This window comes from Labrus bergylta, chromosome 5, assembly GCF_963930695.1.
Source record: "Labrus bergylta chromosome 5, fLabBer1.1, whole genome shotgun sequence".
Lineage (NCBI taxonomy): Eukaryota > Metazoa > Chordata > Actinopteri > Labriformes > Labridae > Labrus > Labrus bergylta.
The window spans coordinates 24,024,644-24,049,090 of NC_089199.1; the positions used below are offsets into that span (position 1 = coordinate 24,024,644).

At 42.7% G+C, this 24,447-nt stretch overlaps 1 protein-coding gene across 9 annotated transcripts in view; it reads left to right on the forward strand.

Moving 5' to 3' along the window:
• The window catches only part of ptprt (protein tyrosine phosphatase receptor type T), a 287,907-nt gene that overhangs the window by 184,389 nt on the left and 79,071 nt on the right, over positions 1-24,447 (forward strand). For 3 of the 9 annotated variants that reach the window (XM_065955243.1, XM_065955240.1, XM_065955246.1), the window contains one exon: positions 5,858-5,890. The exons of 2 other annotated variants lie outside the window; for them this stretch is intronic. In XM_065955243.1, the coding sequence (XP_065811315.1) occupies positions 5,858-5,890 (33 nt within the window). Of the gene's footprint in view, positions 1-5,857; positions 5,891-15,204; positions 15,235-24,447 lie in introns of all 9 variants that reach the window. 4 more of the 9 variants (XM_065955244.1, XM_065955241.1, XM_065955247.1 and 1 more) reach the window with 2 other exon arrangements.

Below are 24,447 nucleotides of genomic sequence, written 5' to 3' on the forward strand. Positions count from 1 at the left end.
CTTGGGCCTGACACTCAATCCCTTCTTCTCTTGGTGTGCAAATGGGAATGTGCATGTGTGTGTGAATGGCACATAGTGTTAGGCTTTTTGAGAGGTCACAAGACTAGAAGGAACATCTGCAGTATATTATTTGACTGATAGACCACTCGTATGATGTCACTGCCAGACACATGTTTAGTGAACTAACATGCATAAACCGCAAACCCAACAGCAAACCATGTGGCATCATAGCACAATGCAGAAAGCCAGATCCATTCTGAAATATTTTACATCTTATGCCTGTTAGATTAAAGGAACCTCTGCCTCTGCTCAGCCTCTGCTCTCCTCCAGCCACACACCTCCAACCCCTCCCCACTCGTGTTCAAATGGAAGCGGCAGAATTAAACACCATTAAGCGCAAGCAGCTGACAAAGTTGTTCTCGGCTTGAGCTGCAATCACCTGTGTCCTTCATTGTTGTGAAGCGGGCTAATGTTAGTGCTCTTTAGTTAGCTTGTAGCTTCACATTGCATGAAAATTGACACAAAATGAGCGTGATCTAAAAACGCTTATGTGACATTCAAATAAGCAGTATTACACCTATGAGTCATCTGCAGATTTTAAAGCTGAGTTCATTATTATTTTCAGCACAAATTCAAAGCTCAGTTGGGCCTTTAGACACAACAGGGGAAACATAAAACTCATGCACAAAGAGAAAAACAGGGAGGTGACATTGCAGATAGATTATTGGTTTTAGGCTAACCCTAACCCTAACCCTAGTTTGGAAATCTGAATACAACTTTACAAAGAGACTGAGATGCAGAGAGAGAGCAAAGAGGAAAATGCCAGGAGAAACCTTAAAAGTATGACTTCAGAAGGGGGGAGGAGGTAGAGAAGACAGGTGAGGAGCAGAACCAGAAGGTAAAAAGAAAATGAAGGAAAGAAGGACACGTACAAGGACTAAAAAATATGAAAACAAGCCACTGCTGGTTAACCTCGGGGTCAAATAGATATGCTAATCAGATGCTAATCAGGCTAACATGCATAATATAGCATAATATATACATGGAAAGGCCAAAAAGAGGGCAAACACCAATAAAGAGTGGAAGTATGAGAAAGAGGAGAGATGGCAACAATGCAGACGGAGAGAAAGAAAAAGTAGGGAGGATTATTTCTGTTGCAAAGTAGAAATGGTGAAAGGTATACCACAGGGCACTGTACATGTTAATGTTTACTTTACTAAAAATACTAACAATAATTATAAAATGGTGATAAAATGAGTCAGTGAAGAGTCTTGGAGATAGAAGGGAAGATTGATAAATGGGGCAGACAAATGGATTTGGACAGTGGGAGGTTTACCGTATCATGGAGCGTTTTCAGGCTTCATTAATATTTCATCGCACACGCTTTAGCCGGCCGTCCGGGTGGCAGAAAAAGTGTTTTTTTCAATTGAAAGTGTTTTACATGCCTTTCAACGTCCATGAATTATTCTGAGACAAAACTTAGTCTGGAAGTGAGCGAGTAAAACTGTCCAATTAATCTTTCAGAGCGCCGTACATGTGTTCCAAATGGACTCGTCCCTATTTCAGCCAAAGCTGGGCGATGTTTCTGATAATGTAAAAGTGAAGCACGCCGGACATGCCTGACACCTTAATGGGGATTTGATGTTTCTACAAGTAGGTGGACCCCGAGGGCTCAAACAACCCGTGCTGGAAGATACACTTTTCATAAAAAGGTTGAGAGGAAAATCATGAATAATTGATTTGCTTGATGCTCCCTAAACACTTGCTGATCTTTTTCTTTTTGTGTGATGCTCGAGAAGCAGAAGCTGACTTATTGAGAAAATGTCACTCAGACTGACTTCACCTTTATTTTCATTTCATCCAAGTATCTCAAATTTGGACCCTGCATCCTCTTTTTGTTGTTTTATTTAAAGTGTTTAGACCTCTTTCATGTCTAGGTCAGCATTTATAAAAAACAGACTTATCATAATGGGCGGACTAAAATAAAATTAAACAATTTAAAGGCGGAGTCAAGAGCATTTCACTGCAGTTTGTAAACACAACATTCAAACTGAGCCCCTCCTCCTGGACTCATCGCCCCCAGAAGCTCACCCTCACTGCAGGACGTAGTGTGTACGTTTACTGCTTGTACCTACACTGAAAGCTAATACACGCAAGCACCTCTCGACACCGAATTTAAAGGGATAGTCTCGCTAGCAAGCTAGCTAGTTAGTTAGCTAGTTAGTTAGCTAACATGAAATTTACTCACAATGTAATTTATATATTCAACAGCACACAGACAACATAGTACAAGACAAGTGTATTAACGGTATAAACACGATAACAACGACGAAAGTTACATTTAAGAAGAAGAGGGATCATTCGCAATGCATTGTGGGATGTGTAGTTCCTTGACTCCGGGAGAAAATTATGTCGCCTTTTGCTCAGTTTTTTTAACGCTTTTTTTGTGCTGAATCAAATGTTTTATAGATAGGTAATGAGGTAATAAGGTAATGACGGTGCATGCCGATAGGACACAACCAACTTTATTTGATAAAAAAATAGATATCAAAAGTGCATCCTATACAACGGAATTTTATTTTTCATTTTTGGAAAGTCAGACGATTTATTTGATGTGTAGGCCTGAGTCATTTTTGCCTACCCACATAGACATACATACACATACAAACACATATACACAAACATATAAACATGTGACATGCAAACACAAATGGAAGAATCCAATATTTGCACATTGAACAAACATCCACATGCATCCTCACAGACGGCAATCTGAAGCTCAGAATTTATGATATTGTTCCAGTGATGACTAAGATGTTGTTAGTGTAGGACGTGAAACAGCTCGCATGTGTGTGTGTGTGTGTGTGTGTGTGTGTGTGTGTGTGTGTGTGTGTGTGTGTGTGTGTGTGTGTGTGTGTGTGTGTGTGTGTGTGTGTGTGTGTGTGTGTGTGTGTGTGTGTGTGTGTGTGTGTGTGAGGTGCATCGATGTTTTTCCATGACTTTATATAAGCGTACATATCTTTACGTTGAGCTGTGATGTTTTTAGCCTGTTGAGCTGGATCTTAATACGAGTGCCATCAACATCAGTGCCATTGGACCATCCCTCTGAGTGTCTGCTTGTTGGTTTCTGATTGTGTGCGGACAACCGGATACCCCTCCTTGGGTATTTGAAGCCAATATTGACAGGGGCCAAGCCAGGGATTGTTACACACACACACACACACACACACACACACACACACACACACACACACACACACACACACACACACACACACACACACACACACACACACACACACACAGGAGGGAATCCAGATGGGTGTGTGGAGCGAGACAAACACTGACACATTGCTCTCGAACAAACACAAACTCAAACATCTCTTTCATGAATCTGGCTCTTTAGTTGCTTTGTTAAGAACATCATAGTGACAGTTTACAACTTCATGAGTCAACACAAACTGCAGAGAGTTTGTCTCTATTTTCTTCAAATGGTCCGACCCATAATTCAAATGGACACAGCTCATCGCTGGGCTGAAAACGCTGGAGACTATAGCCACTGTACGTTAGGGAGAGCCACATAACCACTAGGCTACCCCGCACCCCAATATACATGCAAATTATTTCAAAGAAAGTCCTTAATCAATGAGACAAAGTAAAAACACATATTCAATGAAAAAGCTGACACTGTTGTACTTTTTCTTGGCAAAATGGTTTCTGGTAACAAAAAACAAATGGACAGTGTATGCGCTCAACATCATACTTTTGATGAATGCACATAAGGCGCATTCATCGCTGCCTGAGCTCTGAGGGCTGATTCATTCCAGTTTACCATTCCAGCTGCCTCTTAACATCTTCACTAATTCAGCAGTCACTATTACAATCAAACATCCCATATTTACTCCACACTCCACGTGTCATATTTTCTCCCTTATAGTACCCATAAAAATGTTACTATGTTTAATCTGAGGCCAATAGATAATTTATTGCTGTGATATCAATGCTGTGATAAAAGTATGAATATCCGTCAAGGAAGGTTTAGCATTTGACTGGTCACCAATTTAAAGGTCACATATTCTCCTCCTCTTCTTCAGTGTAAATAAGTCTCAGAGCTCCTCAAAACATGTGTGTGAAGTTTCTTGTTCTAAATCCACTCTGATCCTGTATTTGATCATGCCTATAAACCCCTCTATTTCAGCCCTGCTCAGAACAGGCTGTTTCTGTGTCTGTACCTTTAAATATGTAAATGAGCTGTGTCTGACCACGCCCCCTCTCTGGAAGGACTTGGGTGTATCTGGCTTTCTTGCTCCATGTCCTATAGTTTACGATGAGAAGGCAGACTCAGAGGGCAGAACAAACACCTGGCTGTAGGAGTGTCACCCACCTGGGGGAGGGGTTACTGCCCTTTGTGATGTCATGAAGGGAAAATCTCCAAACGGCCTGATTGGGCACACATTTTCTGAAAAGTGGAGCAGGCAAAAGACGCAGAGGATGGACTTTTCTCATCATTGGAGGGTTTGTAGACGGACAAGAGACACATATTAGTGTTAGAGGAACATGGAGAAGTGGATTTTACAGAATATGTGACCTTTAAAGAGTGAGGATTGACCTTCTTTACCTTTTTCTTACCTGCAGACTCATATATTTTTCGTGAGCTTATTTGTATTTATTATTCATTTATGTTCATGTATAGTCATTGGGAACATTAAAAACGGCTGTCTCCTTTTCGAACAGAAAATAAACATGGTCTTTATGCCCTGACCCCAAACATACTAAAGTAAAGATCAGGATTTTGTGCTGAATTCATTCATGGTATTAAAGTAAAAATGCCCCCATTAACAAATCAAAATGTCTTGCATGTTAAACTTTAACGGTGGCAGCTGAAGGACACAGGGTAGGTTATGTAACTTAGTAGGATATCGGGGACATGACTGGAGTAGGTGTGTCATCAATGAGCAATTAACCTTTCATTAGGGAACAAGTATTGAGTTGTTTATTTCAAACTTAACTTTCATAGATACTATTGATATACATGCTCATGACTTCAAATTTCACTTCATTTCAGTGTCACTTCCTGTTTCTTGATTCAAAATCACACTTTTTTTCAAAATCTCACTTTTTGGTCCAAACAAAAATGAAAAACAGCTCTTTTACCTTAAAGTAAGTAAAAAGTAAACTTCATGGGGCACTGGTGGCACAGTGGTTAGTGCGCACACCCAATGTGTTGAGGCTACAGTCCTCCAAGCCCAGGTTTGAATCCGACCTGTGGCTCCTTTCCCTCATGTCATTCCCCACTCTCTCTCTCTTTCTCCCTAATTTCCGACATTATCCACGGTCCTATCTCTCCTATAATGGCACAAAATACCCAAAAATAAAATCTTAGAAAGTAAGAAAGTTTTATTCATATAGCCGTTTTTACAGACAAAGGTCAGCGAGTGCTTAACCTCAACATCATAGACATCTGAAAGTGACGCCGAGCATTTCTATAGGCCAGAGGGAGCCAGTGCAGGGATTTCATTATGGGCAAAATAACAGCGCTTGTGTTTGTCGAGGTTTTGAGAAGGTGAAAGACGTCATGTTTCAGTTCCCGGAACAGACGAGCCTGGGATCAGAACACTTTAGAAAAGTTACCACACGATGAGCTGCACTTTGATCTGCAGCCGTTCAGAGTCACTGTCATCTTGATTAACGAGAATAACCAAACATGAGGGAATAAAAACACACATGAAACAAATGTTTCTCACCACAAACCTCACACCCCTTTTTTTAATGTCTCTCTCTATCTTCCTGTTTTCCTGTCTTTGGCTCCGCCCCCTTCCTGTCCCGTCCTGTACCTGCCTTGCCCTTGCTCCGATAGAGAGATTCACACATGGAGAACTCTGAGCGTGGGGTATTGTATGTTTATTTCTAGACATCAACACATCCACTCCGCCCCTCACTTTGACTCTCACCTCGCATTTGAGCTTTTTTTTAATGTTTTCCAAATGTCCCCTCTGACCAAAAGCTACACCAGGAAAACGGATGTGACATATCCCATCTTTACAGGATGGAAAGGTTCAAACCCAAAGAAACATTAATCCAAGTTAAGAAGCTCTTTGTGGACATACATCCACACATTTGATTCTACTCTGTAATCCTGTGATAATGACTAACATCCAGGTGTTTTCTCAGGATCTCAAATCATCCATCTTGGTATCTTCCCCGTGATAAGGAGGAAATCCTTATGACTGAAATTAACTCGAAAATGGAGGGAGACCAAATGTATGGATGCATGTCCTCTTAGCAAAACTTCCCACAAACATTTAAATTGGGATTAGAGTTCAAATCTAGCACACGCAGCACACATCTGATCTTACATTTGAACAAACATAAAGCACTAGCAGCATGAATCTGTCAAAAAAAAGAAATAGCTGTCATGCAAAATTCAGCATGTTTTTGGGAGCTACACATCCTTTTTCTGTCAGAGTGTCACCCCACAGCAGAGGTCAGTGTCAGTGAGGGATTGAACAACCAATACAGAAGTCCTTCCTCCCTCGCCGTAGTGTCATCATTAGTGCATCCTCCTTAAAGTTTCCATGTTTCCTGATGCAGAATATTCACCTCATCGAGTAGTTGCATCCTCATTATGTGCAAAACATTAAAAGGTGTAAATGCATCTTCAAAAAAAAAAAAAAAGGTTGCTTTTGCATCCTTCTGGTGTCCCTTCCCCGTTTTATTTCAGGTCATCTTCCTCAGGCCATTACTGCATGTCATCTGTGCTTTGTTTGGTAAAAGTGCATGTTTCAAACCAGCCCATCATGTCCAAAGAACTTAATTTCCTTGCATCCGATTTCACCTCTCGTCGCCTCTGTGTGGTGAGAGATGTTTGGATTTTCCTGTCGAACACTTTCCTGATGCATTGTGGGAGAAACTGCACAAACTGTCTATGCCTGCAACGACAGAACAGGGTTTTTCCGGGTTTGTGCTGCTTTCCATAGTGGGAGCAGGTTGGCACAATAGAAATCTCACCATAAAGAAAACTGTCACGCAGTAAATTCCTTGAGCCCAGACGCCTACATTGACGGGTAAAGGTTAAATAATTAGTTCGACTCAGTCGGTTAGAAATGATGTATCTGTAGGCTTCAGTAAATATTACAGAGGTGGGAGATTAAGTGAGAGATATAAAGACGGTGATATCTCTCCCAGAATAAGATGTGACGCTTCACAAATATCTCCTCCCACACTGTTCTGGGCTCAAAGACAATCCACGCTGCTCCCCGCTCGCTCGCTCGGGAAGCTTTGGCTGTGATTCATGTTTCTCGAATGGAACCCGCGCCTTCTATAAGCTCCATACATCTCTCTCCTACAGCCATTAATTAAGTCAAATCTTAACTGGCATTTTGTTTGTGGAAACGACATCAAGGATTCTGTTGCTTTTGAGTAATTCCCTCAAACATTTCTTGCTAACCTTGCTGCGTAAAGTTAGTTTGTAAGAGGACAATGTGGATGTGATAGAGACGTGTGCGAGCAGCTGGGTGGAGGAGAAGTTTGATGTGGATGTTTTAAGCTTATAGTAGACAGGGATGTCCGTTTAGGCAGTCCAGTCACATGAAACATCACCCTGTTTGAAAAGCAGAAAGTATTTCCCCGTCCCAAAATGAATTTAATATGAATAGAGTCTGAAACTTCAGGCAGTGTTTGACATTGAACTTGTTCTAAAGCTAAAAGTTGGCCGCAAACTTCTCCAAAATGATCTTTTTTTCTGTTTGTATTGGGACGTGTATAGTTTTAAGCTGACAGCATCTGCTCTCTCATACTGACAGGGATCAGTCATGCTACATGTATGATGAGCTCAGAGGCAAGGTGACACATCAAAATGAATTGTAATTACTGTAATTACTCTTCTTAATTCAGAATCTCCTTTTTAAATGATTGATTACCTTCATAGACATGGCCGGGTCATTTTATTTGATGTCATATTTGACATACTTAAATAATCCCTGAGGGGAAATTCTGGTTTTACACTTTGTTATTGACAGACACATAGCCCTGAAATACATGCACAGACACAGACACAGGACCTATGGACACGCATTAATAGAGAGACATCAGAGTGAGTCGGGGGGAGGGGGGTCTGTTACACATGGAGCGTGCCAGAACTGTCTGAGTTTCAGTGCCAGCATCAAGGGCACCTCGCCTGTGCTCTGGAAGTGAGTCAACTTCCATACTTTGGTGCGTAGCAGGACTTGAACCGACGACAAAGTCCCTACAGACTTAGGCTACTATTTGACCTTTAAAACAAACTCCTGCAAGTTTGGTCATCAAGCAAGCCATGCCAAATCAGGCCTTGATTAAAAAAAGCACACAGATAGTAGACAGAAAGATCTGATGGGGAATCTACCAAGCACTGAGTGTGGTAGCTAATAGCCAACAGCACAAGGCTCATCAGTTGTGCCCGCTATCCGCTCCAAGTGCGTTAATGTGGATAAAGTTGTCCTGCTCCGTGCAGTTTGCTCCCGTATTGTGTCTGATTGAGCTGTCAGCGATCTCCTCTCTCTGCTGCGTGGAGCTGCTCTCTCGTTCTGACGGAGATCAGTCATACGACATGGATGACGAGCTAGGAGGCAAGGGGACAATTCTTACCAAAGTTCAGTCAGGTAATATAACTTTCACAGCTTAAAAAAGCCCTTCCCTGGATCGAGACAGCGAGAAAGAGCAGCTCATCCAGCGAATAACGCTCTTGTCGGCATCCTGCAAAACGACTCGAGACTGTCTCCACACAAGTCGATAAAGTGTGTTAGCATGTGTCAGGGTTGAGCTGCCATCAGCCCCCAAGTGACTGCATAATGGCTGATTTAAATATGTGCAAACAGCTCTTATGCACAGAGTTGTGTTTGCTCTGCAGCGCAGTTCGGGGTACATGTAACCCTTTGTGTGTTCTTTGTGGATTCAATGCCTTTTTGTCTTCTTTACACAGGTTTAGCTGCGCAATCCTTGTGTGACTCATGCCCTGAGTGTCTTAAACTAATTATTATTAAGTCCAGGATGCATTACTGACATTACTAACTTAGGTGTGACATACATAGCCCCTATTTTGAGAGAAGTTTCAACACACACCACTGTGACAGATTTTGCATTTGATTGAACAAGATGTTTAATCCCCCTCTACACACTATATATATATGGGTGGGGGGAAGGGGGGGGTGTTTCATCTTTGACAAGAAAACTGAGGCGTTTAGGTGACTGATGTCAGCCTCGGTAATGGACTCCAGGATCCACTAAACATGGCGGGCTCTTTACAAGGCCAAGTGGTCAATTGCGGATGTTGGTGTGAGGGTGTGAGTGTGTCTCCAAATCGAGGAACATACTGTTTATAGACACGTACACTCACCTTAACGAATTCAGAGGATAAACTTCAATCAATAAATCAACCAATCTTTATTTGTACTGCGACGATTTACAACAAATGTGATCTCGAGACGCAAACTTGTTCTCAATAAGAGATGATTTGCGAGTAGAACACACACACACACACACACACACAAACACAAGTGCACAGAAACACAACAACACACACGCAGAGCAGCACTTAACCCCCATCCTGCATATGTGACACAAAGTGGAATAATGGACTGTGCTGTTTGTTGTCATAAATCTTTGATGTTACAATGGGTGTTGGCCAACCATTTACACACACACACACACACACACACACACACACACACACACACACACAGAGAGACACAGACACTCCTTGATACACAAGCTTGTGTGCTGTAGGATCACAGCTGGAACATCCAGCAGGAATGATTAGAAGAACAATCTGTTATCTACTACCTGGGTCTTGTTTCTGTTGTACCTTGTTAATTATTTTTTTGTTCTTTAGAGGAGAGCAGAGAACCCGACAAGAAACAAATGAACACAGTTAAAAAACAAACATGACAAAGTGACACCTCGCTGTCTCTGCCGTTTATTCATCTTACAAACCTGATGCAGGGATTTAATAAGACTCTAATAGATAAGAAATCTTCCTTCATAGATTCAGAATTCCAGCAGACATTTTGGGGTGTGTGGATATGCACATGGCGTGTAGACGAGAGGGTCCACGACCACCCGGGGAAACGTCAGATACTGGCTCAGCGGTGGGGCTTGCGTCATCCAACTTGAGGCGCGTTGTATATAAGGTTAAGAATCTTTAGGTCGCTCATGATTTGATTTGGATTTTGGGGTCACGGTTCAATTCAGAATTTATTTTTGATTCAAAACGATTAATTGATCCATGGAGTCAAAGTCTATTTTTGAATGAGTACATACTTCAGGATCTGCTCCAGTCATCTGTGAGGCTGGCTGAATTTATTGCTGCTCCATGTTATCATTCTACTGAGTTAAAGAGCTAGCATTAGCACTTAGCAGAGAGTGAATGACTAGCCCAAAAAAAAAAAAAATAATAATTTGGAAATTATGAATCAAATAAAATCTCCGACTATAAGAATCTTGATTTTTTTTTCATGAATCCACTTTTTTTCCCACCTCTAGTTGTGTACTATAGTATGACGGGAGGGGAACAGCACTCCCTGCCGACGTGCGACATTAAACCACTCAAAGTGAGTGTACTCCCCATGAAGCTCTGGTTGCCTCGTCTCCATGTAGGCGAGGTCTCTATCACCCGACATTTTGAATGCCAAAGTTAAAAAAACTCGGTAGTAAGGTTTCAGGAGACTCTCTTAAACTGTTTATTTGAACCTCCATTTATGACCTCGCTGTCAAACCGATGGTTTTATTCTCATAGTTCCACTTAGTTATCAAATGTTGCATTACTGCATAATATCTGCAGATGGAGGAGACTATGTGTGTCTGTCTATGTGTGAGTGTGTGTGTGTGTGTCTGTCTATGTGTGAGTGTGTGTGTGTGTGTGTGTGTGTGTGTGTGTGTGTGTGTGTGTGTGTGTGTGTGACACATGACAGATTGTGTCGCCTTCATGTGTGTATGAGTTAAAGTGTGTGTACATGCAGTGGGTGACATATTTTCCCTCCAAGTCGGCCTTCAGAGGAAAGAAAACTACTCCGTCATGAGGCGTTATTCATATTCATGCTGCATGTGTGATTAAGTATAGCCGTCATATCAGTGCTGAAAAGAAGTGTGTGTGTGTGTTTGTGTGTGTGACAGGGCAGCAGGTATCTATTATAAGCTGCACATCACATACACACACGTTTGCATTTTTTCTCAGGCTATAATTCATATAAGGCCTCATGATAAACGACAGCGTCAAATCAGTGAGAAAACTCTGCTCGTGTGTCTGCAGAAGAGTCCGTTCGCACAATGCCATGTTAACACAGAGTCAGCAGAGGAGTGTGTGCACTGTGGTGTCAGCATCCATTCAGAGGTACTAAAAAACACCTGTTACATAAATATGGTGCTTAGCATCTGTTTCTCCCTTTATGCACCTGTTTGAAATATACTCGAGATAAACTACCGCGAGTCCAAGATTTAAAAACGGCTTCATGAGACTCACCTGATTTAAATGTTTGTTTGACCGCTTAAACTGTCACATGACGTGGCCTGCAGCTTGCACATTGTGGACAGGAGTGGAGAACGCAGCAGGATATTATCAGGAGAATTCACCTCGAGCGAGTGGTGACAACTAAATCCTGTGAACACTGCACGACCATAGACAGTCTGCACGCCACCGCTTCCATCTCTTTATGTTCTCCTCCTCCACTCGTTTGTTGATAGTGTAAGTTCCGCTGGAGTCCACTAGTTGTAGCGTCGGGAAGTGGACTCTCGTCCATTGTCTTTTTTACATCATGTCCAGCCCTGGTAGACCCCCCCCCACCCCTACCCCACAGGCCGAGCTGTTCTCATTCCATGGCGACAAAAGCCACACCTACTGGCACCTGAAACACACAGACTGAACAACCAGCAGAACAAGCAACCAGCAGGTCTTCACAGTACTCCTCTGCCTCATTTATGGAGGACATTAAAGAGCAGTGTCACGTGTGATGTTTAAAGCAGGAAAGGATCAAATTCAGCCTTTTTTTTTTTAAATCTGTCTTTGCACTTCCACACTCTTAACTAGGAAGTGAACAAAGCTGAGAGTGCGTTGTTTAACATCGCAGACGTGCCTGCAGAACAAACGAGCCGCCGCCAATCTTCATTTACCTCCCTCTTTTGTCAGCGTCCTAACACTTAAAGCCATCTGTTTTTTGACCTGCATCACTTTGTCGTGCTGTAAAAGAACGACGACAGTATTAAAAATAACTTCTTCATAAACATAATGTTTTAAAAAAACATCAATCCAGTGAACACTTTCTGCTTTAATGTCCCAAAATGACCAAAGAAAGCCCGCACATGAACGCACATGGTGAATATATTATATAAATAACTTCTTCCTTTTCATTCTGACTTTCTTACACACACACACGCACGCACGCACGCACACACACACACACACACACACACACACACACACACACACACACGCTTGGTGGAGTGTTTTTTCTACGGCATATTAATATTTATGAGCAGTTTTAACGGCTGTGGCTTTTACAGCTGAGCTCTCAGCGCTGCACTTTATTAATATCATAAGGACAATGTCAGCAGAGTCCTTAAAGATGGTTATGACTATGAAAGAGAGAGAGAGAGAGAGAGTGTGTGTGTGTGTGTGTGTGTGTGTGTGTGTGTGTGTGTGTGTGTGTGTGTGTGTGTGTGTGTGTGTGTGTGTGTGTGTGTGTGTGTGTGTGTGTGTGTGTGTGTGTGTGTGTGTGTGTGTGTGTGTGTGTGTTTAGGTTTTGGGAGAGAAAGTGAGGTGTTAATGGCGGGTCATTGTGGTGTATGTGCATGAGATTGTACATGTTTGAGATATAATGTCAGTTGTGTGTGTATAAAGGCTATTGAAATGAGACAGTAGTGTGTGTGTGTGTGTGTGCGCGTGTGTGTGCATATGCGTGTGTTAGGAATATGCTTGTGTCAGCCTTCCTTATTTTCTCTTTCAGCGCTTTTCTCGTTGAGTTTTTTTTAGATGTACGGATAGAAAGATGGACGATTGGATGGAAGAAATAATTGATGACCAAATGGAATAAAAGAACTAAACATTAATAGGTTTTACTAATTTTAAAATTGATGAATAGATAGATAAATAAATTAGGAGAATTCAAAGAATTGACCAATTAATATGAATAGACATATGAATAGATGGATGGATAGATTTATTTTGGCTGTTGTGGTGAATATTGATCATTAAGTTCAATCAACATTTTTACAAGAACAGTTCACCAACATCTGAACTATGAAGATCAAAATCCTTTATGTGAATGAGCCACAGACCCGTCATCGTTAAAGCGACAACACAAACACAACTCTTCATCAACAATCATGCTTCCTGCTTCCACCTGTTCCTCCTCCAAACCTCCATCCTCCATCTTTTGCTCTTTTTCTGTCACTCCTCATTCAGTGTCTGCTAATCCACCAGTCTGTTGGTGATGGAGGCACCAGATGTGCACCTTTCTCTTATTTATGTCTGATTTTGTTTTCAGGTAGAAAACTAGGGTTGAGAATTGTTGGGTGTCTCACAATTCGATTCCAATGGGTGACTCCGCTGTGGTGACGCCCACCTCTTATATACAGTCGGTGATGCTAACACTTTAGCACGTTGTAGAAACGCTCATGCTACTTGGTTTAAATGACAATCTGAACCCTTTTTTTTAATTAAATGTATTGACGTATTGCTAAATTCCAAATCTAACACTGTAATCTAATTAATGAGGATGAAAGGTCTCTAAACTATGATGCATAAGGCCCCATGTCCATCGTGTTTTTTTCTGAGCGCCAGCGTCTTTTTTCTGTTGTTTTCAATGAGTAGATAGCGTTCTCAGCAGAAAGCGGTCGCTTGCAGAAAAAGCTCAGCGGCCAGCGTCTATTTTCCCAGTGCTCTGCCTTTTCTGTGCGCCTGCTCCATCTGCTCAAGTTAAAAATCTTTCAACTTTTCAGAAAGGCGCTGTTGACGTCACCGGCACTCTTTTCCAAATATTTGATATTCCCTGTAGATTTGACGCCTACAGTCTGATCGGGAAAATAAACGATCTCAAATATAAAACGTGCAGTAAAAAGTAACGGCGCAGTGTCGGTCATGCAGCGGCCGTTGTCAACAGACTGTTGTCATGGAGACAGAACGGACGTTCAGCGCTTTCCTTCTCAGTGCACAAACGCTTCATGCAAACACTCCAGAGCGCACAGTCAGCGCTAGGTAAACACGGGGCCTAACTTTTCACCAAATGTAGTTGAAGGTGGGTGGTGATGGAAACCTGTTGCTCAGATTTATATCCAAAAAAGCTAATGAACAAGTTAACAAGTGAATGAACGCACATGCAAAAAAGAAAAGCAGATGGCAGATTAAAATATTGTTTTGCTACATGTCAGCCTCCTCTCTCTCTTCCCAGCATTTCCTGCCTCTCTTCAGCCGTAATAGCAGCTCCAATAAAGGTCAAAATAGCCCTTAAAATAACTTAAAATAATAGTGCTTTATTGCTGAAATGCATTTCATTTCTAATTGGCACTAATGCAAATCCTACTACTTGTACACCGTTTTACTGAAGTGCATAATGAAGCATTAGCATGGAGCACAAGAGGCAGAGACTGCTGAATATGAAGTCCATGTTTTCATCTCTTTAAAGTTAATGAACAGGCAAATCTCCAGTGGGAAAAAAACTGCAATTTTACGGGTGAGTGAAATGATGATTTCACAAGCCATAGAGCTCCTTATTACTTCTAATTTAGTTGACAGACGACTGACCGAGTCGCCGCTGATTTAAAGAAGAGCCGTATTTTTAGCTAAACGCTCCGAGAAAAACTGAGACTGAGATGTCCTGATGAGCAACCGAAGGCCGATTTGTGAAGTAAACTAACTCTGGGCACCTGATGTGAATCACTGAAGAACATAGATATGTGTAGAAACTGTCAGATTGAGAGGCAGACCGCTCAGCTCGTGCAAAAGCGAGGGTCAAACATTTCACATGAGGACACACAAAGAGACGAGCACGCAGAGTAGTTATCAGCACGGGGGAGGACGGGTGAATCAGCAGATATGCGAAAAGGTTATCGTGCAGTTTGAGACATCAAGGAGTAAATGATTAATTTTCTCATTCAGATCATGAACTAATCCAATGTGTTTGTCCTTCTTCTGGGTTTTGCTCTGTTGTCATCATCGGCCCTCACCTCACCATGCTTCAGAAGACATGCTTATTCCTACTCTTATTACCTGTAAGTAGAGATTTCTCACCTGGAGCGACTCACTCCTCAGACACTTATCTGTTCCTTTGTCACTGTTACATCTCTGTTCACGTTGTGTCTTGTTTTCTTGCATCCTGTTTGACTCATGATAGAATGAAATTTGACAGCAGGATTTGTGCATCCAAAGATATTTGAACCCCCCCCCCCCCCCCCTCTCCAGATATCCTGATTTCATGACGAACAGAAAACAAACAAAAACATGGCTCCTCCAGCCATGCTTTCACTTTAACAGCCAAAAGAATGATTTTGCACTGCATGTTAAAAACGTCTACAGGTTTATCTGCTGAAGACAAACGGCACCAACAACAACAGCAGCCTGCAGGCGCTGGATGTGATTTGGCAGGTGGACATGAGCTCAGAATGAATGAATTTACATTGTTGAGTTTTAAAGCCTACACGTCCCTCACACTTTGTGCAGCTTGCAAAAAACCTGTTCATTGGCCGATCTGTGTGTCTCTCATCTTTAAGCCCAAGAAATTACCCTGAACGAATACGCTGAAATATGTCTTCAAGACTACTAACTCTCCTCGTCACTTTTTTTTTTTTTTTTTTTTTTTTTTAATCTAAGGGGAATTAAAAACATGTAAGCTTGGTCATTGGCCCAATGCTTCAAAATATGAAGGTGCAGCATCACTTCTGTAAAGCTTAAAAAGCTGTAAATGCATCGAGTCAAAGTTGAATTCTGATGAAAAAAATGACATACTTATTAACTTTGTTCCCTCCTGTCTGGATCCCCGCTTGTGTCGCTTTGGACAAAAGCGTCGACCAAATGTAATCAAAACATTGTAACATAGCATGCACTGATATGTTGGTTACTTAGAACTATTGAATGCTATTCCTCGCCTATGTAGCCCCTGTAGCTAACGTTATCTACGCCTGTTACATAACTGATGCACACAAGTTACATAAAATGCTGCATCGGTTGCATAACTACCTATAACCGTCAGAACTTAGTTGAACCTGGGGCGCTGGTTTAGCTCAGTTGGTGGAGCAGGCACCGCATGCACAGAGGGCTCCAGCCATCCATGCACTAATCGCTGGTTTGATTCCCAGCAGCAATCATTTGATGCCTGTCATCCCGTGCTCTCTCTCTCTCTCTCTCTTTTCAGCTTCTACTATCCCATACAGGCACAATGTCTAAAAATAGAATTCATCTTTATAACTAATTTAACTGAAACTCTTGTATTTATCTTAAACTTTTTGCAAAGTTTGCAATTGTTGCATGTTTAAAAAAAAATCTTAAAATGTGCAAATTTGTTCTCAGCAAAAAAGTCACTTTACAGTTAAGTCGCTTTTGTAGCGATCACTAACTTTACCTTGCAGGTGTCAAAGTGATGCTCCAGGGTTACGTAGGTCGCCATATGTTGAAGCAGAAGGCACATGTGCGTGAAATGTAAATAAACACTGTGCAGGAGATGTGTTTACATTTTCACAACTCACTGTGATGACACCAGAGGCGAGTCTGTTGGGGCCCGAAGCAAAATTCACTGGGGGCCCCTCCAACCGGCATTCATTGCCATTATGTTAAAAATAAGATAAGATAAGATAATCCTTTATTTATCTCACAATGGGGAAATTTACAATAATCAGTTTTACAATAATCACCATGGCAACAAGTGACTTACTGAATTTTTCACAGGAATATTGAAATGCTTAGAGCAACAACATTACTGTCAGATGGGGCCCCCTTAGGGAGGTTTCCGACTGTCATAGTAAAGTTTGCACGTTCTGAGCCACTGGGGCAAGAGGCCCCAAGGAGTGTCCTGTCTGGCCGGTAGCGCCTCTGGAGGACACACAGATCTCTAAAGTGACTTAACGTTGCCTAATCTGGAGTCCAAGAGAAATTTCCCCAAGGGAATAGAGTGCATCGAATCGTAAAGCACTTGGCAACAACTCAGAGATCGACTGGTTTGCCCCGGTGTTGGAAAATCTGATGTTTCATAATTAAACAGCCAGTGTCAGTGTTGGAGCATGTCCATGTGAGGGGAAACCTTTCAGTCGTCTGTAGGGAAGGACAATGTTCCTTAAAGTTCCTCTGCAGAAGTTGAGCTGTGACATTGAACTTGTTCCTAATCAGAGATTCACTGCTCTTCATTGGAGAGTCCATGCGGTTTATGAGCTGGCTGGAAGTTCCCAGGACTTGTAGCTCAACTGCATCTCGCGAAAACGAGACTCCATCTGTATTGTTTGCACGATTTGACTCTCGAAGTGTGTCGCCCCAAAAGGTCAATGTAATTCACTGTTATCTCCTCAACCAAGTGGCCATTTCCAGCTTATTAACCAGTTCTAATGAGGTGCTGTTATACCTGTCTGTTCATACATGCACAAGCACGTACCGGCACACACAATCAAACACACACACAATGCACACACCTGCACACCTGCACAAACACGCACACACAAACACTGCTGCCCCCGAGCTCCCCTTCCAAATCCCTGCAGAGGATTTCTCTGCTTCTCCCGCTGTCTTCAAAGCATCTGAAAATTTTCCTCCAAATCCGCAGCCGAGTCCAAAACCGAGCGGAACAGTCCTCGCACGCACACACACTCACTCACTTCTCCTTAAAAACAGGCCCCCCCGCGGCTGTTTGACCTCGGCAGAAATTACTCCTTTACGCAGAGAAAGAGACACAATTAGAAAAGATGGCAGCCGTCACTGCAGGTCTGCTGCTTCTCCCTCCCTCACCGCTCTGTTTAATTTGTTTTGGTGATGGTGTAAAAAAAAAAAATGAAGACACGCCGCTGTACCGGCTCACATGCCAAATCCGCCCCTCGCTGCGGTCATGTACTTACTAATCCATTCAAAAGATGAAGTCCACATCATGCACACAAACATGCACACTCCTCAGGTGAAGAGTCAGAGTCCTGCACTAGCGCACAACTCACACACCCTGCAGAGTATTATACAAGGAGTGACTGTTTTCAGACTTTAGACTAACTCACAGGTGTCGTTGAAAGAAAAAAATAAATATCTGCATAACCGCAACTAAAAATGATGGTCCTGTTTGGATCTCCTGCCTGCTATTTTGACAGTTGTATTAGTTATTATTGATGTGAAAAAATGTGGTAAACGCTTAATTTGGAGAGGCCAAAGGGACGTTTTCAAAATGCATCTTTTGTGAAAACAACACAAACAAAAACACATGAAGTTTCTGTCAAATACTACAGAAGCCCAAAGTGGACTCACATTTGTACATTATATTTCACTCAGATTCTCCGTGATAACAAAGTACATTAGGTCATTTCGTTCTGTGGTTTCCTCAAGAACCTCAACTTAATTATCTTGTTTTTTTAACAACAGTCCCAGTTTTGCCATGATAACAAGTTCATTTGGTAAATAAATGGACTTGAGCTTGTTTCTTTTCTAGTCTTCTGACTACTCAAAGCTCTTTCACACCACAGATGATCACACAATGATGGTAGAGTCTGCTGTGTAAAGAGTCCATCAGTTTTAACTCACCCATTCATACACATTCACACACTACTGATGAAGCAGCAGGAGCAAATTGGGGTTAAGTGTCTTGTCCACATCGTACCTGTAGCAGCAGGAACTGGGGATTGAACATCTGATATTTGGGTTGAGAGACGACCGACTGAGCCACAGCCGCCCCTTTTCCTTAGGATGCGAGCAAATGACCGAAGCGTATTCATTATCACAAGAAAGGAGAGTTAATTCCAATGTCTGGATGCATGTCCTCTTAGGGCTTCTGTATTATATTATATTAATATAGAAGGTAATATAAGAATTCTTACAGGTATTATATGGTGACAGGTGCGGCGTCACTCTGTGGGAAACTCCGCAGAAATATAAAAACAAAAGTCTGTTAATGATGAAAGGGCTGAAAAAACAAATATGTTTATTCTAAAGATTTAAGGATGCACACATCACACACACAGTTATAACAACAAAATAGCAGCTGCACACGCACACACACACACACACACACACACACACACACACACACGTGTACAGACTCACACAGCTGTAGCCCAAGGATGTTTACTGTTAGATGAGAGAGGGATTTAAAGTCGTGCAAGACTCCTGCAGTCCTTCAGTGTGTGTGTGTGTGTGTGTTTGTACCCCTCTCTCTCTCTTTCTCTCTCTCTCTCTCTCCCTCTCCCATCCCCCCCCTCTCTCTCTCTCCCTCTCCCCCCCTCTCTCTCTCGCTCTCTCTCCCTCTCCCATCCCCCCCTCTCTCTCTCTCCCTCTCCCCCCCTCTCTCTCTCTCTCTCTCGCTCTCTCTCGCTCTCTCTCTCTCCCTCTCCCACCCCCCCTCTCTCTCTCTTTCTCTCTCTCTCTTTCTCTCCCTCTCCCATCCCCCCCCTCTCTCTCTCCCTCTCCCCCCCTCTCTCTCTCTCTCTCTCTCTCTCCCTCTCTCTCTCTCCCTCTCCCATCCCCCCCCCCCTCTCTCTTTCTCCCTCTCCCCCTCTCTCTCTCTCTCTCTTCACCTCTCTATATCACTCAATCTCTGGCTCCCTGTCTAGGTGCTCCTTTAAATCCTGTGATACGCAGATGAAAGTTTGTTTGGGCTCCGCCTGCAGCCTCCTCAGGAGCGAACGCTGACACGCTGAAGTGACTGACTGCCTGTCTGCCTGCACGCCGCCCGGGGACGGCTGCGGGATATTTGAGCTGTAGCTGCTGCAGCCGCCTGGCAGAGGCCATTCTAACCCTAACACGGGAGCCGTGTCGCTCCCTTGACAAGAGAAACAAATGTCATTTCACTTGTTTGATTGGATGCCTGAAGGTTGCCCCTGCTCACCTTCCAGACTTCGGCTCAAATAAATGCAATCCCCTCTGCATGCATCACTTTCAAGGAAAGAAGCAGCATCAGTACGCTCAGTATTTTCTTTGTCCTTTATTCTAGAAGTGAATAGCTGTAGCTACCGCAGCGCCGTCATTGCCCTTATGTTCTAAAATATGGTGCTCTTAGAGGTGGTGTGGTTCTCCAAAGAGGTCATGGTCTCCAGAACACTTTTTGAAGGTCTCGGAATTGAGAGCATTTTTGCTCGGTCTTGTCTCGGTCTCAGACTGGGCAGACTCCAGATTTTAAATCAAGACCAGTCAAGACAACTGATTGGCTATTTTTCCAGGTCATGAATGTGATTAGAAGGAAAACTCCTCGGCCGCAACCTTCCAGGTTTTACGGTCTAAGTGAGTGACACGCCCCCTAAACACAAGATGATGATTCTTCAGAGGTATTTATGGTCTTGGTCTTATCTCACCCTGCCTTGGTCTCGGTTTTGTCTTGGTCTAGGAGCACTCTGGTTTCTGGTATGTCTTGGTCTCGGTTAATGTGGTCTTGACTACAACACTAGCTATTAGTACCCCATCGCCCCATCATTATCTTCCCTAGATTATTATTCTGATGACTTTCATCAGCGATTAAGAGAATCATTTAAATCACAGTTTAATAAAATCATCAGATACCTTTTTGACAAATTATATTGTAGTCAATCTTGGACAGGAAGGCCACTTGATTTAGAGCACAAACATTCACAAAACTGCTTCCTGTACGATTTGTGAAAACTCTGGGATAAACTCCAGTAATGGATTTGACTCCATGGATACCCACAGTTTGGGAAATGAACCCTGCAAGTGCTCATGACACCTAATACATCAAATGAGCAACAATTAAAAAGCTGTTTTATTTCATCAAGACTTCTTCTCTATAAGTGCGCTCTCTTCCATCTCGTTTGTCTCAGTAATCACGTCGTCTCTCAAACCCATCATCCCCCCCCCCCCTCAAAAAAAAACATCGTCTCCACCGCACGTCGCTCATTATCGACGCATCAAACGGTCTGCAATTAACGTCGCCTGGGGCACAAAGTAGTCCATGATTCTTGCGGCGGTCGACACCCCGCGGGGTAACCTTAGTGCTTAATGAACTGCCGCTGTGACATTCATTAAAGGAGGATTATGTCGTGCTCATTGCCACTTACAATATGCAAGGAATTTGTCATTTAAACGAGTCCATTAACGGAATGAGTGTGAGATAGGTGAAGGTGTAGAGAGAGAGAGAGGGAAAGAGGGAGGGTGGAGGAGAGGAGAAAGGCCTTTATCTGATCACGAGTCACACGCATGTGTCTGCTTCTTTTTCCTCTTTGAATCTCTCGTTCTCTTCCTGTCTCCTCCTTCGTCCGCTGTTTCTCCCTTTTTCAAAACTTGTCCATTGTGTCCATTCTCCCACCTCGCCCCGCAACCGTGCAAGGGCGTTGTTTATAGCTGCTGCTCGAGGTACATCTTAGTGAGTGACACGCCCCCTGCACACGAGATGATTATTATTCTGTGATAAATTTGGTCCTGGTCTTGTCTCGGTCTCACTCTTGCCCTGCCTTGGTCTTGGTCTTGACCTGGTCTCGAAGCCTAAATGTCTTGGTTTTGTCTCGGTCTCGGTGCACTCTGGTCTCGGGTATGTCTTGGCCTCAGTTAGTGTGGTCTTGACTACAACACTTATTGAAATACAAGTTAGAATCACTACCAAACACATTTAAGGAATTACAAAACATTTAGCTAGGAGGAGAAATGATAAAAAAAAATGATAATCAGTCTAAGAAACTGCATATTGCTCTTGCTAGCTAGCAGCTGCTTACCTGCAGGTTGACTCTACTAGCAATGCTCACTTAGTCCTAGTAGTAGTCCATTTCTTCATCCTTGCCATCGTCTTCATTATCTTCCATGTCTTTGCACCTAAATATAGGCCTACCATATGATATTAGCATTTAGCCATAGCTTGTACTAGCAGCGTGTTATCTAGCAGCGTGTTATCTAGCAGTGTGTTACCGTTTTCACTGACATCATCCCCCAACTCGTCTATCTTCTGTGCCATAAAAAAGAGAAAGCGGTCGACAATCAGCTAAATAAGTTACACACACGCCAACGCACAACTTCTGCTCGCCTGGAAGCTGTACGACTTATTTCAGAATGCTAACCATTTCTACATCCTGCATGGCAATCGGACAAACAATGACGCAAACGATCCAATTAAATTGCAGGGCAAGCGACAAATGGGAACGGCAATCATGACTCACTTTACTTGAACAACATTGCATACCTGAAGTCTGACTTATATTACACTTTACAGTTTGGAGGCGGGACTTTGGGGTCAAGACGTCGCTAGCTTTTTGCCATCTCGTTTCTTTTGCTTCTTCATTGTCTCTCTGCAGCTCTTCATCTCATCTATCTGGCTTCTCCCTCCTTTGCTCAACTCCTCCTCCTCCTCCTCCTCCTCCTCCCACTCCTCTTGACGGCTCTTGCCCACTTTCTGTCAAAGTGCAGTCAGATTTCCAGGAATAGGCCACTCTAAGCTTGAATCACACTGAAGGTTTTTTGAGGTTCCGACATCTGTAAATTGGTGTGGAGTGGAGAAAAGTTGAATCTCGGGTTGATGGAAGGAAATGATCGTGGTAGAAATGTTGCCTGGACATTCCTCCTCCTCCTCCTCCTTACACATTCCCGTCTCTCTCTTTTTCACCTTCCTGTCTCTCTCTCTCTCTATCTCTGCCTCCGGCTCCTCTGGTTGTTTTTTCTGTTCATTTCTGGACTGTTTTGTAAGCTCTTTATTATTTCTCCTCTTTGCACCTTTTGCTCTTTCTCTGGTTTTATAATCTCTCTGCGATATTTCATTTCATTTTCTGTCTTCTGGTTGAATTGCCTAAGTACTCAGGGGCAAGTAGAGCTCACCATCTGATCCCAGACACACTCACAGGCACTGAACACACACACACACACACACACACACACACACACACACACACACACACACACACACACACACATTCATACGCTTTAATCTCTGCGTATATCTCTCAGTCTCTCACACATATTATGCCGGTATTCTCTTAGCCAGAGGAATAATAGCGATAAAAGGAGACATTGCATCAACATCTGACCTCTTGCTTATTGCCGTCTGACCCGCAGAGGGCTCTACAAATGCACAGATTTACACACAAACACTCAAAAAGACACACATGCACATACACATTCACACCAAGATGGTAGATGGAAATCTGGACAGCAAGTGCAGATTGTTAATTTTACTCTGGTATAAAACATGCAGGACTGTGCAGATTGCTAACAGCCAGTCTCTGTAGGAGCTTTCATCATATAGAATAATCAAAGTTTAGTGCTTGTGCACTTTTTAAGCATGTGCAGTTCAGGGAGAACGACCAGGACGAACCGAGGCGTTTTTTATGTTTACATTTGATGTGAGATTATTGGAGGTGCAGGAAAGATTATTTTTGGTTTTACTTCAAAAATATTCAGAGACTTCATCAGTTTTTATTCCTGACAGAATTCTCTGAGGTGCCAACACTATCTGATGCTCTAAACTGAGGGATCAGTGACTTCTCAGAGCAAGAAAACACAACTTTCTGACTTGAAATCTTCTTTAAGGACAGCTAAAATAATCTTCTTTTTGGCTTTAGTTTGCTGAAATGGGTGCATATATGTAAGACATATACCATAAGAATAGACAGGCAAAAACCTGGGTCCTACATTTTTGCACTCCAGCTGTCCGGCTGTGCTCTGGGAACGCAGCCTGTGGGTGTTGACGATTGAGGGAGCCGTAACCAATTGGAGCAGACAAGCAATGCACACATATCTGGTGGAAGTTCTGGGTTACTAGGGTAACAAAGTAAAACCTTAAAGCCGACTAAACGCACAGATCCAAGGCAGCGGTAGAGCTGCAACTTTTGAGTAGGGAATTGAAAATGAATGACATTGTTCATGGAGTCTAGTTGCTCTAGACAGAACAACCCAATCACCTCTTTCACTTTAAAGGGGGACATATTCTGAAAATATATGATAATCCACTTCAACCTGAGTGTCTACTGACTCACAGAATGTGAAATAAACCCATACAGTCCTTTGTTTGTGGTCTGCATAAGTCTTACAACACAGAGAAAAATGCTCAGTTTCAAATGTGCTCTCCTTGTGATGTCACAGTGGGATTCTGGTAAAAAAAAAAAAAAAAAAATCCCTCCCCTCCCCTGGTATCTCCACCCATGGACTCCAACCCCAGACTACAACAAAAATTTTGAGCAGGTCCGCCAGTTTTATTCTCACGACAGAGGAGTGATATCTACGGGGAAAACTCAGGGGGGCTCATTGCATTTAAAGAGACACACACACACCAAAACGGAGAGAGCTGGTTTATACAGAGTCACAAACCTCCTCTGGTGCTT